This window comes from Melospiza melodia, chromosome 6 (genome assembly GCF_035770615.1).
Source record: "Melospiza melodia melodia isolate bMelMel2 chromosome 6, bMelMel2.pri, whole genome shotgun sequence".
Lineage (NCBI taxonomy): Eukaryota > Metazoa > Chordata > Aves > Passeriformes > Passerellidae > Melospiza > Melospiza melodia.
Genome location: NC_086199.1, coordinates 63381785 through 63396698, shown reverse-complemented (window position 1 = coordinate 63396698; position 14914 = coordinate 63381785). Strand labels below are relative to the sequence as shown.

The 14914-nt window shown below is 36.7% G+C and overlaps 1 protein-coding gene across 1 annotated transcript in view; it reads right to left on the bottom strand.

The window, feature by feature from the left end:
- MUC6 (mucin 6, oligomeric mucus/gel-forming) overlaps window positions 1-13623 on the bottom strand; it is a 44295-nt gene extending 30672 nt beyond the window's left edge. The window contains exons 1-8 of the mRNA XM_063159541.1: window positions 13572-13623; window positions 8269-8331; window positions 4734-4974; window positions 3985-4111; window positions 2785-2872; window positions 2276-2385; window positions 1103-1310; window positions 203-325 (exon numbers count right to left, since the gene is read on the bottom strand). Coding sequence (XP_063015611.1) covers window positions 203-325; window positions 1103-1310; window positions 2276-2385; window positions 2785-2872; window positions 3985-4111; window positions 4734-4974; window positions 8269-8331; window positions 13572-13623 — 1012 coding nt within the window. The remainder of the gene's footprint in view (window positions 1-202; window positions 326-1102; window positions 1311-2275; window positions 2386-2784; window positions 2873-3984; window positions 4112-4733; window positions 4975-8268; window positions 8332-13571) is intronic.
- Window positions 13624-14914: the final 1291 nt, after the last annotated feature.

Genomic DNA, 14914 nt, shown 5'->3' with positions numbered 1-14914 from the left:
TCTTGTGAAGAGTGACCAACCATCTTGAAGGACCACAATTACTCAAGACTCCAGTTACATTATGTTACCTGAGAAAGAGCAGTTCTAGCAGCACAATGCCCTGAAATGCACAGCTAGTTCATTATTAAGCAGTCCATTCCACTTGACTGGATATGTGCAAAAAACATTTGTGTGATCCATTAAGAATATGATGAAATGATACCTTCTGGACAAAAGCAGCCATAGGTACAGTGACTGGAACAGCTGTACTCTGGGTTGGAACAGGTTTTAATACATGGAGAACCACATTCCTCATAGATTTGGTTTGCAGAACATTTTCCCACAGCTGCAACAAACAGTGGGAGTCTTAAGATTTTTAAAGTGTAAACATAGAATATTTCACCTGCTACCTAGCAAGGAAAAGACCTTCTGATTTCTGACACTAACATTCTTTTATCCTGCCTCAATATTAATTTCTTCATTTGAGTACTCTTTATTCATATATTATCATATATTCACTCTGGCTTTCTTTAATTTTTCTTGCCCAAAAAATTGGAAACATTTTTTCAGAAGCTAGGAGAATGGCAAACAGGCCATACTGCAGCCTAATGAAAAAAAAATCAGATTTTCTGTAGTACTTCAAGGTTTTGCTTCCAAGCAGTCATTGTAAATAAGAACATCTGAAAAGGGCTACTGAAAATCATCTTTTAATAAAAGGAGCTATGGCAATTATTAGCAAAAGAGTTCAAAGACTTTGGGGGCTATTTAAAAGTGCTCTCTCTTCACTGGGTAATTTTCCAAGTACAGTAATAAGAAAACTGTTCTTAGAACAAGCAGCCCCCTGTAGGAAGTTTGAGAAGTTAAACAGTTTTCACTTGGTGGATGTTTATCTACTTTATTGTCACTGATCTAGACACAGGAGCTATGTTTGGAGCTTCCTTCTTTGAGGTTTCCCTGCCCTCCTTACAGCTTTATCAAAGAACACTGTTCTCTGAAGAAAATAATTTGTTTGATTAAAGACAGTAGAGACTTTTTAAAATATTCCAGTTATTATCATTATCCCTCTATTTAAGACACAGAAAAGTTAAGCACAGTCTCTCATGAACAAACCATTTGAACTTACAGCAGAAGCTTTCAGTTCTCCAGTTGAACACCATTTGGTGGGACATGGCACATTGCCTGGAATACTCTGACAGTGTAGAGCAAGTGCAGTTGTTTTGTCCTGGCTCACTGCAGTCCTGCATATCAAGCTGGCAACGAATGACAAACCTATCCTTGGGCACACTGCAGGTTGGTGACACCAAATTAAGCAGCTGAGAGCAGATCACAGCCTGAATAAAAAGAGAAAGAATATTGTTCCTGGTGGTGTTTCCTTCATATGAAAACCACAGCGGAATAACACTGCTAGTTATTCCTAGTAATATGCTAGATTTTCTTGTTACTTTGTTTGCTTTTCCCCCAGAGTTTTATAATGGATATTTGACTTAAAATGCATGAGAAGTTGACAGATAGAAAGTAATATAAATTCATTGTACAATAGAAAGAACTTGATATATTGAAATAATTCCACTTCTCATTATGTTGAAAATTAAGTCACTTTCTGTGCCATCAGCCCCCCTAAAAATGGCTGAGAACATTACACACAGGAAATGTGTTGTCTCATGGCAAACATGAGACAACATGTTCCATGAAAAACATCCCAGATGAGAAGATCACAAAATTCATTCCTCTTGGAGCACACACTTGGTGCATTTCTGGTGCCTGCATGTTTGTGTTGCCTATCATGTGCCTACTACAGTGTAGGGTCTCAAAGGTTCTCAGGCACACTGATTTTCTTTTCACTTAGAACTGTGATAGCTGTTGATGATGGTTGTCCCTGTTATCAGTGCTGTTATCTGGCAATATGTTGTAGTCATTGTGAATATCTTCAAATCTGTACAGCTTATACTATCAGGTCTCCTAGGTGTTAGATAAAAAAGTTCTTAAAGCTTTACTGGTTTCCATGAATTTCCTGTGATAACCTGCCTGGAATCCCAGAAAGTTCTGAGCTAAATGCTGGTTGATTTTTATGAGTGATTTAAATCTAGCCTCAAAATCGCCTGTGGCCTTTTATTCAAATGTGGTTTTAATGCAAAGAATTCATTTTCTTTCTCATATCATGCTATACAGATGTTGACTGTACTCATTTTCATGGAAGTAATTTTTATGAAACCACTGCCCCTCTGTTGTTGATTTCTATTTATCTTGTCCCCTGCTAAGAATCATGCTGCAGAGAAGCCAAGAAGATCTTTCTTACATATTTTTTGTGAGGAACAGCAGAAATTGGTATCTCCTCAGACAGGCAGATCTCTGATGGATCATCCATTTTTTGTAATGCAGCAAATTTATATGTATCCAGCAATTTACCTGGAAATTAAAGGGTTATAATTTGTCAGGAAAAAGACAGCATTGATTTGTTTACTTGTTGCTGTGATGTAGCAAAACTCAGATTTTCTTCTTTGACTGTTAAATGTCCTACTAGTTAATTTTCCCAATGATAACAACTGCCTCTTGTGGAAGTCAGGGGAGTGTGATCCTTACCACCTGTTTCTAAAAGATAAGAGTCCTTATCACTTGTGTGAGGAACCCATTGTATTATGCTTATAGAAGATAACAGAGTGTAGCATAATCATATGAGGAATGTTTGTGCCCCATGACACTGCTTTACTCAATTCTGATACACAGCAACACTATCACAGTATTCAATTTTCACCTTGACACACTTTAACTCATTCTCCTCCTTTCTGAAATGTCCTTGTCTCTTACCTTCACGGACAAATTCATTCAATTCATAACCATCATAGTTCCCACACATTCCACATGTTTTCCCCATATATTTTTTTTCAGCCAAAACCTAAAATAAAATAGAACAAAATATTTTAAAGGATCACCCTAAGTATAATTATCTATACAGCAATAACTTTCTCAAACAAATTCAGTGCAAGCACTCAATTAAACGTGATTCTTCTCATTAATTTCAGTGACTTTTTGGAGGAAGAATTTTGTATACAGTGAAGTCTTTTCCCAATAGGCAAATAGTGATTTTTTAAAATTAGTATTTAATAAAAAGAATAAGATTTGAAGACACAGGGAATTGAGGGGGGATAACATTCTAAGGATCCAGGAAAAAAAGAAAATAATGCTGAAGCCTTGCTAATATCTCTGTTGACAGAGCACAAATTTCAGGTTTCTTCTCTTAAGGAACTTAAGGTTACAGGAAGACAATCTATTTTCAGAAGAAGGTTATTCAGTTCTCTGTTGTTCTGGAGACTAAAATGATAGTATTGCTACTGGCTACAAACAATGAATTATCATTAAAATCTTAGATCAGAGAAATAAAACTGTATTCTTTGTACAGTCAGATTAACCCAACACTACCATTTTCTCTTATACTTGTGATAATAATGCTGATAAATCTCCCAGACAATTTTCTACATCTCCTTGTTTTAACCAACTTAATCAATTTAGAATTCAGTGTCTTTTGTGGTAATAATATGAAGGTCACACTGAGAAAATGTATTGGGGATTTTGAAAAGAAAACCTGAGAAGATTCTGAAAAAGGAAAGAGAAGAGAAACTGGTAGAAGCACTCGATATTTGAAACCAAAAGATGTCCCAGGGAAGCCCAATAAAAAAGTCGAAACTATGGCATACAGTATTAAGTTCTACACAACTTTAAACATCTCTTAAGAAAAAGACTGCAGCTGCTGGAACACCCTGAGGAAAGATTAAAATATGTGCAAGTATCCACAAATCTCAGCACTGGTGGCTTTAGCTAACTACCAATGCTGCAAGGGTAAGTAATATGCAAAGTTGATTATTTCAAGAGGAATGGATACAACAGGAAAAGAATAAATATCAAAATAGTAAATACATGGAAAAGCACCCATTAAGTTCAGAGAGTTCTTGCCATTCCAGTAAATCAGTGAGAATTTTCTTCCCTGCTCTATGAGAACATTTTACTAACCATGAGGTAGTCATCATTGTTCCACATGACCACCAGTTCCATCTCCATCAGCTTGGCTACCAGGCGGATGTTGCGTCCATAAGGTGCTATTTGGATTCCATTGCTGGTGTAAGGCAACTGAATGACACTGGAACAAGGTGAGAAGAAAAACCAATCTCATAGCAAGATTATGCAGGTATTAGTTATTTATTTTGGATATGATACATACCCAGTCTGAGTACGTACAGCAACATGACACAGAATTTTTTTCCTTTTTAACACTGACATTTCAAAACACATGAAAGTTTCTGTTGATTGAAAATCCACATAAGCAGTTTCATAGCAGGATCACCCAAAAATGGGTTGCAGTGATTCTACTACTGACAATATTTGCACAGGACTTAGTATCTTCACTTGGTTTGGTTTTCTTAGAGCACAGTTGTTTGTTTCAAGAACCATGAAGCTGATTATAGTGAAACTAATGCTGATTATCCTGAGAAGAGTCTATGGCATTTTAATGTAAGAATTATGACTGAAAATTGACAATATCAGAGAAACCCATAAAGAGAATGTTATAGAGTATGAGTGCTTGATGGGAAGCAATATATAGGGGAGTATAGTTCAGTTAGGTGTGTTAACTTTAGTAATTTGTTAATTCATTTTTGACACAAAGCAGTTGTCAGTGCTCCTGCTATATAACTCTCTGCACCTGTTATGTAACTCCCTGCCTTCTCTAAGCACTTCATGCCCCATTCACGGCAGAATCTTACCCAACACTCCTGATAGAAATGCTGCCTTTCTCAACAATGACAACAGAAGGTCCAAGCTCAATAATGATCCTTGCAATTTTTTTGTCCAGCCCACGACGGAACTGAACATTGAAGTCTGGGCTGGTCTCATCACATACAGTTGCGAAGATGTAGTTGCAAGTCCCACTGAAGTCATACTGGTATTTATCAAAGGTCGAAAAATGCCCTCCTCCCCAGGTAGAACAGGAATCCTTGCTCAAAACTAAAAAAAGAAAGAAACATGGATTTAGCATATTTGCTCATTTTAATTAGCATTTCAAATATAAATACTAGGACAAGCTATTAAGCTTCTGCTCAGATTAATTATGTAAACAACATTCTAGCCCTCTGTTTGTTTTTTTTTTTTTATTCTTGTGTAATCTCAAAATTTTATCTCAAGTCAGGAAGTTAAACAATATTAGGAGTGAGAGCAAAATTCTCATTTACTGTAAGCAGAGGAGAATTCCCTAACTTCCTAGATCAGAAAAAGCCCTTTCAAAACTTCTAAGGGTAATATAAAGATTTACCTTCTTATTTCAGTCTGCTAGATCTGTTTGCAAAGGTGACAGCTTGCTACTGGACAGAGCCTTAACATTTCAGGCACAGCATTTACCAAGCTATGGCATATGGCATTACTCTATCATGATTAACTGCACAGTCAATCACCAGATATCCAAAGACAGTCTTCAAAGCCCAGCTTGTAATTCCACACTCTCTCAACTGTGTATTTATGTGACAAATTTCCAGCCATTTTTATAAATATATGGATTGTTTTAATCAGTTTTAATTTTTAAGAAGTAGTCTGGAATGTTCATCTGAATAGACAGATGTTCATATGTGGAAATGAGTCCAAAAAAAAAGCGATACAACTCCAGCACCTGCTGTTAGATAGTTCTCCACCTACTTACAGCATTTGAACAGTCCCTCTGAAGCTGATAATTTTATTGAAGTACCTAAAATCATGTCCTCAGTTCTGCATTTCCAGACTTAAGATTGTTACTTTCATTTTTTAATTATTTCTGCTTATGGTATCATATGAAGCTCAGGTATCTTAGCATATATCTTAGAGTTACAAAGTATCAGATAAGTTTATCAAAGTCTACATGCAATTTACATTTATTGTTTTAAAGACAAAACATCTCTTTTAACTGTAAAGGAGAGATCAAATAACTGCACAATGCACAAATGGTTTTATCCAGGTCATGCAGAAAATACTGTTTCCCAGTGAGCAGTTACCTGTTGGCAAAAAGTACTCCTCTTCCACACTTCTGTTCTGTCCTGAAGGTCTGACTGGAAAATAGGAATTGTCTGATTGTTATCACTGATCCTTCATGCCCAAATCCAGCTAATTTAATATACTGTGCCTGAGTGATACTGTCCACCAAACCCCAGAGTGTGCCAAGGAATGATTACCCAGGGCTGCACAATGGTCAGAGTGCAAGAGGCACCCCTTTCAATAAACACAGGAGCATGGTCACTGTGTTTGTTTTTATTTAAATTTTATCAAAGAAAAATTACAAATGGGAATTCAATAACTCAAGCAAGTTTAAATCCAGATTATGTGTTTGTCTTTTGAGTTCAGCTGTTACTAAATAAAATCTAGGGATTTTCTTTTAATTAGTCTATATCCATGCTCTACTGTTTCTATTGCTGTAAGAACAGACAGCAGACAGAGATCAGTTCCTAAATATTAGAGAATTTTTTGTCAGATTAAAACTCTTTCAGCTATTTTTACTTTACAGATGAACTCCATGTAGCTTCTCTATGCTTATACTGAATGAGAATTCTCCTAATTCAAGCCACTCTCAGTTTCTTCTGTCTAAATAAATGCTTATTAAAATAAATTTTCATTTTATATAATTATTTTTCTTCTACACCTCCACATTTACCCCAAATGGGATAAAGAAATTCATTCGGCTACTGGACTGCAACAAGCTTTGGAGTACAGAGAATTGATTTTTAATGGTTTGCAGAAGCAAAGCATATTTTACTGTAAAACCTTAAAAATATGAATTACTAGGAAGATTGTCTGTAAATAGACTAGGAGAGAAAAAAAATCAGAATATTAGGACTTGTGTCCTTACTTATTTTGGAAAGGATCTTGTGAAAATTTTGTGTTTTCAGAAGGGCCATAGCCTTCTGTACCCTGTAGCAGAGTAACATCATATCCCATAACATATATCATGTTTGCATGATGACATTTATTCCTTCTTGCCATGGACATGGAAAACTAAATGACTATTGAATTAAATTCAAATTTAGAAGTCAGTGCCTCACATTTCTTCAGAAAAGGACATGTGAAAATTGTTGGCTCTGCCTAAGGGTTGATGTAGCTCTGTATTTTATTTCCAGCAGTGACCATTAAAAGCTTGCCCAAGGGAAGACTGCCATCAGATCAGGCATTTATACTTCCACAGATATTCTCTCAGTCTCCAATTATTTTGAGTTCAGGGAATTATGTGAGGCTATTGAGATTCTTCTGCTTACCACTCCCTTGTGCTCTGGCTTCCAAGTCCTTGTCCACCATCATTTTGAACAGAACCAAAATTTCTTTGTAGTAGAAAATTCGACAATAACTACAGTCAAAAATTGCCACTGAATTTTGAGTTAACAGTTCATGGATACCTGCCTTTCCAACCATACTTCTGATAGCTAATATTTTAAATATTATGCTAATTTCTTTTGTTTTGGCATTGCAGATTGTTTTACACAAATAAGAGAGTAGTACCTTACTATTTGTATTTTTCATACTCAGAAAGACTAGCACAAATTTACAGTAAGTAGGTGGCTGGAGTTAATTTTGCATACAGATTTGGATTTGGATGGATGCACACAAGTCATTCTTTGGAGTTCAGGGTAAACTGCTGGTAAACTACCCAGAAGTGTGGCAGCAGCTGGCACAGCTGAGCACTGAAGCAGAAATCTGTCCTACTCTGATCCCACTCTGGCTGCTGGATATAAAGATGAGGAAGAAGTATTCCACACTCTGATTCTCCATTTGCATATAAATTTGTTTTAACCTGAAATCTTTAAAATAATTTTCACAGACCTAATCTACATGAAGAATGAGCTTTATTTAGTTTCCTGAATTTTGCAATATCAAAAGAATCCATATCCTAAATTTTCAGATAGTATTAGGCAGTAATATGTAGGAATGAAAATCAAACATATCACACAAATTACCCCAATAGCATATTTCTAAATGTGGAAGGCTATTAAACTGCTCACAGTTTCTATCCTCAGGCATCAAAACCTCAGCATGGTACACTGAAGCACTTTCCATTTAGTTTAAAACTTACCCCGGTGAGGCAATGCATTTTTTTTTTACAATCTTTTTACATGCAAAGTCTTCTTTAGGAATTTCTAAAATTTAATGCTTCAAAACATATGCTTCTTGAGGCAAAGACTTATTTTTATTATGTGGTTTGTACAGTGCCTTCTGCAATATGGACTTGATACTGAATAGAGTTGTCACTCACACTTGAATGCAAACATTAAAACCAGGTCAGACACTTACTTCTTTGTAGAGATTCTTTCTGTTTTTGGAGAAGAATGGGGGACCAATAATTTCCTTCAAAAGCTGTGAAAGGAAAAAGACAACACAAGGAAGTTATCCTCTGAGCAAAAGAAGTTGAATATTTGTATATTTATTTATTTTTAAGCATGCTGCAAGCCAAAGCAGGGTCAGCACATATGAATTGTGCTCTGTCACACAAATATGAATGACAATTATAATGGAAAATCACATAATTCCTATTACATAATTACGTAATAGAAAATTATTCTGTACTGGACAAATGTTTCCAAAATTTGCCAGAAATTCAATGCAATATGAGAGCTGCTACACTTCATACTAAAATCCTATGTTCCTGTTAAAAAAAGCGGGATAAACCTTTACTTATGTTTTTGAGTTCTTGTTTCACCATCTGGGTAGAAGTAGTGGAAGGAATAGCCAAAAGTGTGAAAATATGGGGAATAATTGTCCTGTGTGGTCTTCACAAGAGCCGTGGGATCTGGAGCTGAAGACAGGAAATCCCCAGGCGTAGTTGTTGCCTTTGCTGTTCACGTTAAGGCAGAATGATGCAAGCTGTCACCTGCTCCCTTCCACACACCTCTTCACAAAGCCTGGTTTGGTTAGGAGAAGCCAAGGAATGTTGAGCAAATGCTGACTGCAGTGTGGTTCCTTTCCCATGTCAAACGCAGACCTGCTGCATGAGCACAACTGCTCCATGTTCTCACACATACCCAAAGGCTCTTTCACCCAGCATTTTCCTCCAGCACTGCTGAAGTGAGCTCTCAGAGTCAATAGCTGGGTGGTAAGAAACCTAAACAAGATGCAGGAATAAAGATCTGAGGTGCTTCAAAAATGTACCACTCAAATTTAAATTTTCTCATGTCTGGTATTTCTAAGATAGCAGGAGCAAAGTATCTTGTAGAACCCATGCAATTCTTTATTACCTGTTTAGGATCTTTTGCAATATAGAAAATGTTGTGGCAGAAGGTTTCTTTCATCAAATAAACCAGGCCAAATCCACATAAATATCTATATATACACCACAGCTCTGCAGGGTGCTGTTGCTTCCTTGGATACTGCAGTGAGTGGAAGCCTCCAGGGAGCTCACCAGCTGGAGCAGACTCTCAGCCAATTCCATGCTGTGCTGCTGAAGGTGAGGTAGTATTTGCCATGCGCTGCCTCAAGGGCTGCAGGAAAACAGGTGAGGCTCTGCCTTTTATGTAAGGCTAGGTTAAAGCACAAGAGGGAATTTTGGAACTGAGTGTTTCAGCACATCCTTTTGCTTTGGATTTCAGATTCAGACATCTCTAACATTCACAACAGTTTATACCTCAATTCTTCTATGAAGCAGTACTTGCTAAACAAAGATGTTATCTGGATAAATTAATCTAAGTTTTTAAGAGCTAAAATACTATACTGGTAGAATTGCATACAATAAATATTTAGGCATAAGGGAAATAAATCAAGGATATAAATTCAGTGAATTGAGTGCTCCCATCCTAATTGTTCTAATAGCTTAAAATGGCATTTATCTCAGCCACTCCCAAGTTGTCTGACACACTCATCACAAAATCATTCTAATCCTACTCATGCTGCCTTGTTGTCTAGAATTGGTCAGCACTGGCCAATAATTGTTTGAGATTTTGCCAGAGTTTTAGAAAACCTCCACGGTTGGCCTGCAACTCAGTAGGCATTTCTAAAATGCAGCATGCTCCTTCCAAGTTCCTAGTGAACCGTGCATCACAGCAAGCACACCACAAAAAGGAACAGTTTGTGGCTTTCAAGCTTACACTCTTCATGCCTAGAGTTGCTGCTGCCTTTTTTGAATGCCTGGATTTTGATACCTGCATTTGTTCAATAATCTAATATTGGCTTTATAGTTTTCCAATCATTACAGCTTAATCCTAAACTTTAAACACCAATGAATGGGATTTAGAAGTGTATAACTGCTGCCTTCCAAGGATATTAGATTTGCAGGAATTGCATATACACCTAAAACATTACTTCAAGTCAGATCTATCTAGAGAGCTTGATGTAAAGTAAAATATCTAATGGACAAAAATTTTAGATTAGAACAGACAAATCAGTTCACAAAGCTTGTTTGATAGCTTTTCAAACTCAAGCACCTAAGCATGGCAAACAAAATTTAACATGCACTTCAGGTTTTGTATTTAGATTAAATTTGAGCATAATAATCATTCTGGATTATATGGACATGTACAAGGGTTAGATTGTAAATAACTATGGATATGAAATCCACTTTAACTTTTTGCCCAAAGACTAGCTAATAAAACAAATGCAGAGCCATTTGGTGACTATCTGCCAATCAGTATCCTGTCAGATCAAACTATTATACTAATTACAGTACAGTAATTATTCTCAGCATATACATTCTTTTTCTCACACTCAACTCTGAAGAGAATCTCTGAAGTTAAATCTTCCTGGCAACACTATCAACAAGAAGCACACAAAATGGCAGATCGTACAGATGTAGCAAGGACTATGGCTATGCAGAATTTGTATTTTGCAATCATTTAAGATTTTTTTCATTTAAAAAAACTGTACTAGTGTTAAATGAGATTTCTAAAGTACTGAAATCTTCCTTTCTGACATTTTTACTATTACTGCAAGTATTCTGTTTTCCTTTGAGAAATGACATAAAATACTTATTTTAAATTATCTCAACAGAAATACTTATTTTGAATTATCTCAGTAGAACTTTACGCAGAGTTTCACTTCTCTTGGATAAAGGAAGGTTTTATTTCCAATTCCCACTCTTCTCCAGCTGGCCAACTTCCTTGAGAATGATATCTGTTGAAGTGCAGTTTCTGTGTGGTCAGCCTGTCTAGTTCACAGCAGCAGTACAAACCAGGGAACATGACGTACTATGAAGAAATCAGTAATTTTGTTCCTATACTCTGGTTACTTTGAAACATCCCTATGGGAAAATACAATTTTATGTTGTACTGGCTTCAATCAAAGTATTTCACATCAGATAAAAAAATGAAAACAAAACACTGAAGTGAAATCTTTGTACTTCCAACTTGCAGAAATAATTTAAAACCTCTGTTTTGTAAAGAGTTCTGTTTTTCTCTTCTAACTGGAGACAAACAGAAATGTTGAAATGTCAGATGTTCTGGAAAGGACAAGAGCTTTAAAACAAATTATAGAAGCCTAAAATTCAACTTAACACTGAGGGTACTGGTAAAGCTGTAGCTCTAATATGAGTTATTAGTTGCACATGTTCATGATGATTTCTCCTCAGTATGAAATTTTTACCTCCCTTTGTCTCTTGCAAACACAGATATGTGAACAGCATAAATCAAGGTGACTTCCTAGTTACATATTTCATAAGAAAAAGTATGACTGTACACAAACCTCTCAAAAGGATCCATGCAGTTTTGATTATTGAAATAGCTAAAGAGGTGAAGCTTTGATTTAATCAATGAATCAGCACCTCTTATTACGAAGACTAGAACTAACAGTTCTAATCAGGTTTCAAGTTTCTGCAGATTTTTTTTAACTCAAGCACGTTTACTGATTTTCTTGTTATCACTTTCCATAAGATTCCACATCAAATGATCAAATATATGTCCTTACAATCAATATCTATATTTCTACCTAGAGACAGACTCAAGGTACCGAACTTGGATGCAGATCCATAAAGAAGAGAATTAATCCTGGCTTTGACTCATTCTGAGGATACCACACTTGGATCTAGAGTTCAAAACAATGAGCACCCTGCATCTTGTCCTATTTAAGAACGTACAAATCAACATCCAAAAATTGCCTGATTTCAAACCTTTCCTTGACAGAATGAAATCTGCTTATTTTCAGAGTCTCCAGTCTTGTGAGGCATTCCAAGGACTGAAATGTTGACACATCCCAAAGGAAAAATCTGCTCTGTAAGAATTTTCTAGATCCTGCGTCTAGGGTTTTTATCTTTAAATTCAACATAGTCCTTTGTAGAAAAATTCTGTTTTGGGATGGCCAAGTTTACATATAAAGCTTGTGTCTGTGTAAGTGTCTACAGCAATTTTCTATTTGATTGCAAGTATTTCTATCAATACATCTATTATCTAAAACAGGAAGTCATGTAGATGAAAATCTTGCTCTTGCAGGTAGCAAAACTTGGGGTTAGGACCCACATTCAGGTATGTGACTTGATATTGGTTACAATGGTGCCAATAGAGTGAATGGAGTTACACCTGATTTATAACAATACAGCTGAGGTTAGGAATTGGCTCTGAGAGTCTACTAAAGGGTTGAGTTGCTTATATTTTAATTATTTTCATGCTACAGTTTAAGCCAGTGATTTAAGAGCAATAAATGTCCCCATGCAATTTGAACTACATGATTCATTAAATGCTGTAAACACAACACAGAAGAAATAAGTTGAACTTTGTTTCACCTAAAGCAAGTGAAATATGCTTTCCAGCAGCTTGAAATCTTTTCTTGAAATTCTAATTGTAATAACTGGTAAGTAAAGAGAATATACAGAAGAGATAAAACAAACAAACAAACAAACAAACAAAAACATCTTAAGCCATGGCAAAAAGACTTTTTCTCCAAAAATCCACAGGTAATAGGACAGGAGGAATAATGAGTAAGGTGGCTGAGTAGCTACAGAGCCAATGAACTTACCTATGAAATCTTCTTTCAGAAATTACAGATTCATCTGGTATACAGGTGGGTTGGATCAAAAAAGTAAAACAGACCTCTTAGAAAGAGTGAAGGATTGTACTGAATAATATATGGAGGAATACATCAAGAGTGATGTAAAATTTTTAGGTTAGAACCATTTGCCTGTTTTCCAGCATAGGATTTGTTCATAATTCTTCAAAAAACTAATGCCAACACAATGCTTATACTTAATGCTTTTTGCAGTTCACATAACAAAGAAAAATGATTTTGATTATCACTCAACACAGAAGATATACAATATATATCTGCAATGACATCGCTAGGACACCGGATCATGAACATCTGAAAGATGAAGGCGCTTGGCAACTCGGAAATACAACAGCAGTCCATTAAAAATATTTCCTTTAACTAGGGAATGAGTTTTAGGGAAGAATCCAACAAATCAGTGACCAACTTTCTGAAATAGTAAAGAATGAATTATTTTATTTCAGCCATGTACTTATTAAATAACCTATTGTGTTTTAAGATGAAGCAGAAGAGAATATGTTAACTGAATTCTGCAGTTTGAGGGAAAGGAGAACAAAACCTGAACCTCATGTGATGTCATACTACAATTTTCCTTCAAGCCACGTACCAAGAGGAGCCAGGCACCCCGGACTTACCGGCAGAGTGCAGGAAACTGCAGAAGATGAGCAGTACCAGTGTTGGGAGCATGATGCACGCCCTGCCTGGGCAGTGTTCTCAGTGCTCCCCTCTGTTCCAAGCAGGCAGTGCCAATGCTGCCACCTTCTAGGCTGCCCTCTTCAAGCTTGGATGCTTTATATATAGAATTGCCATGCCCTCCCTCATTCCCACAGCTTGCAGAAATTCTAACAGCAGAGTACCCGCCAAACAGGATCTCCTCTTTATCAAGTTCAACACACCTAAAAGCCACTTAGAAAAAGAAGAAAAAAGAAAATGCAAACCTCCTCCAGTTCATTATCATTCTTACAAGGCTTTTATAATGGCTTCTATTTGCAACAGCTCAAACACTTTTACCTGCCTCTACTGAACAAATCTGGTATTATACCCAAAAGCAATAAGACAAATAATACACAAATTATGATCACTAGCTGATAAGGAAAGGAATAATATTGGACTAGCACACAAAGTGGAAAAATGAAACACAGGGGTTTTGGAACTGCTGAAAAGACTGTGTGAATAAAAGATGGTGAGACATGAATGAACGGAGATACAGATCTCAGATTTTTGTATTAACTCCTCTTTCATTAACTTCCATTCACTCTCCTGGGTGATTGTGTTCATCTCTCCCTCGTGTGACTTTTCAAGCAAACTAATAAATTTTGCCTGGGTAAAGAGGTCTATCCATGGCACAGCTGATTTCCTGATTGCAAGGGAGCTAAGTAAGCCCTTGCCCACCACCTTAGCATTGCCAAGGAGAGAGGGCAAACTGTATTCCAAAATGGGGCAGACTATTGCACTGTGGTACTTTGGAACCTTTCACAAGATGATCTCCACCTTCCCACCAACATCACAGATAACTTCTGTTACACTTGAATCTCTCCATATTAGAGATGAAATGTTCAATGCACTGGATATGTTCAAAACATCACTGCCACCGCTGATTTGACAGTAAAACAAGAACTTGCTTGATCCTGTAATTTTTCATTGGCAAAATATTTGCTTGTGGAAAACATAGCCTCAATATAAGAAAACGTTCCCTGTAAAATATAAATTGCATGGGTTATCTCTCCTTATGAATTTCTTCAGCCTTTCCTGTTTTCACCTATGCAATACTGAGGTGAGCCTCTGAAGAAAGTGGGAATAAATGGGGCTTTTTCCTCGGCAGTCTGCCTGCACAAGAGGCGCCTGCTCTGTCATGCCCACCAATATCACAACAACCAGATCACAATCCATGCCCACAGCTGCCAACACTGTGTGTGCCCTGGTGCTTCCCTGTGCTTCCAGCATCCAGGGGCAGTGCTTTAAAGGTCAGAGAAGGGAA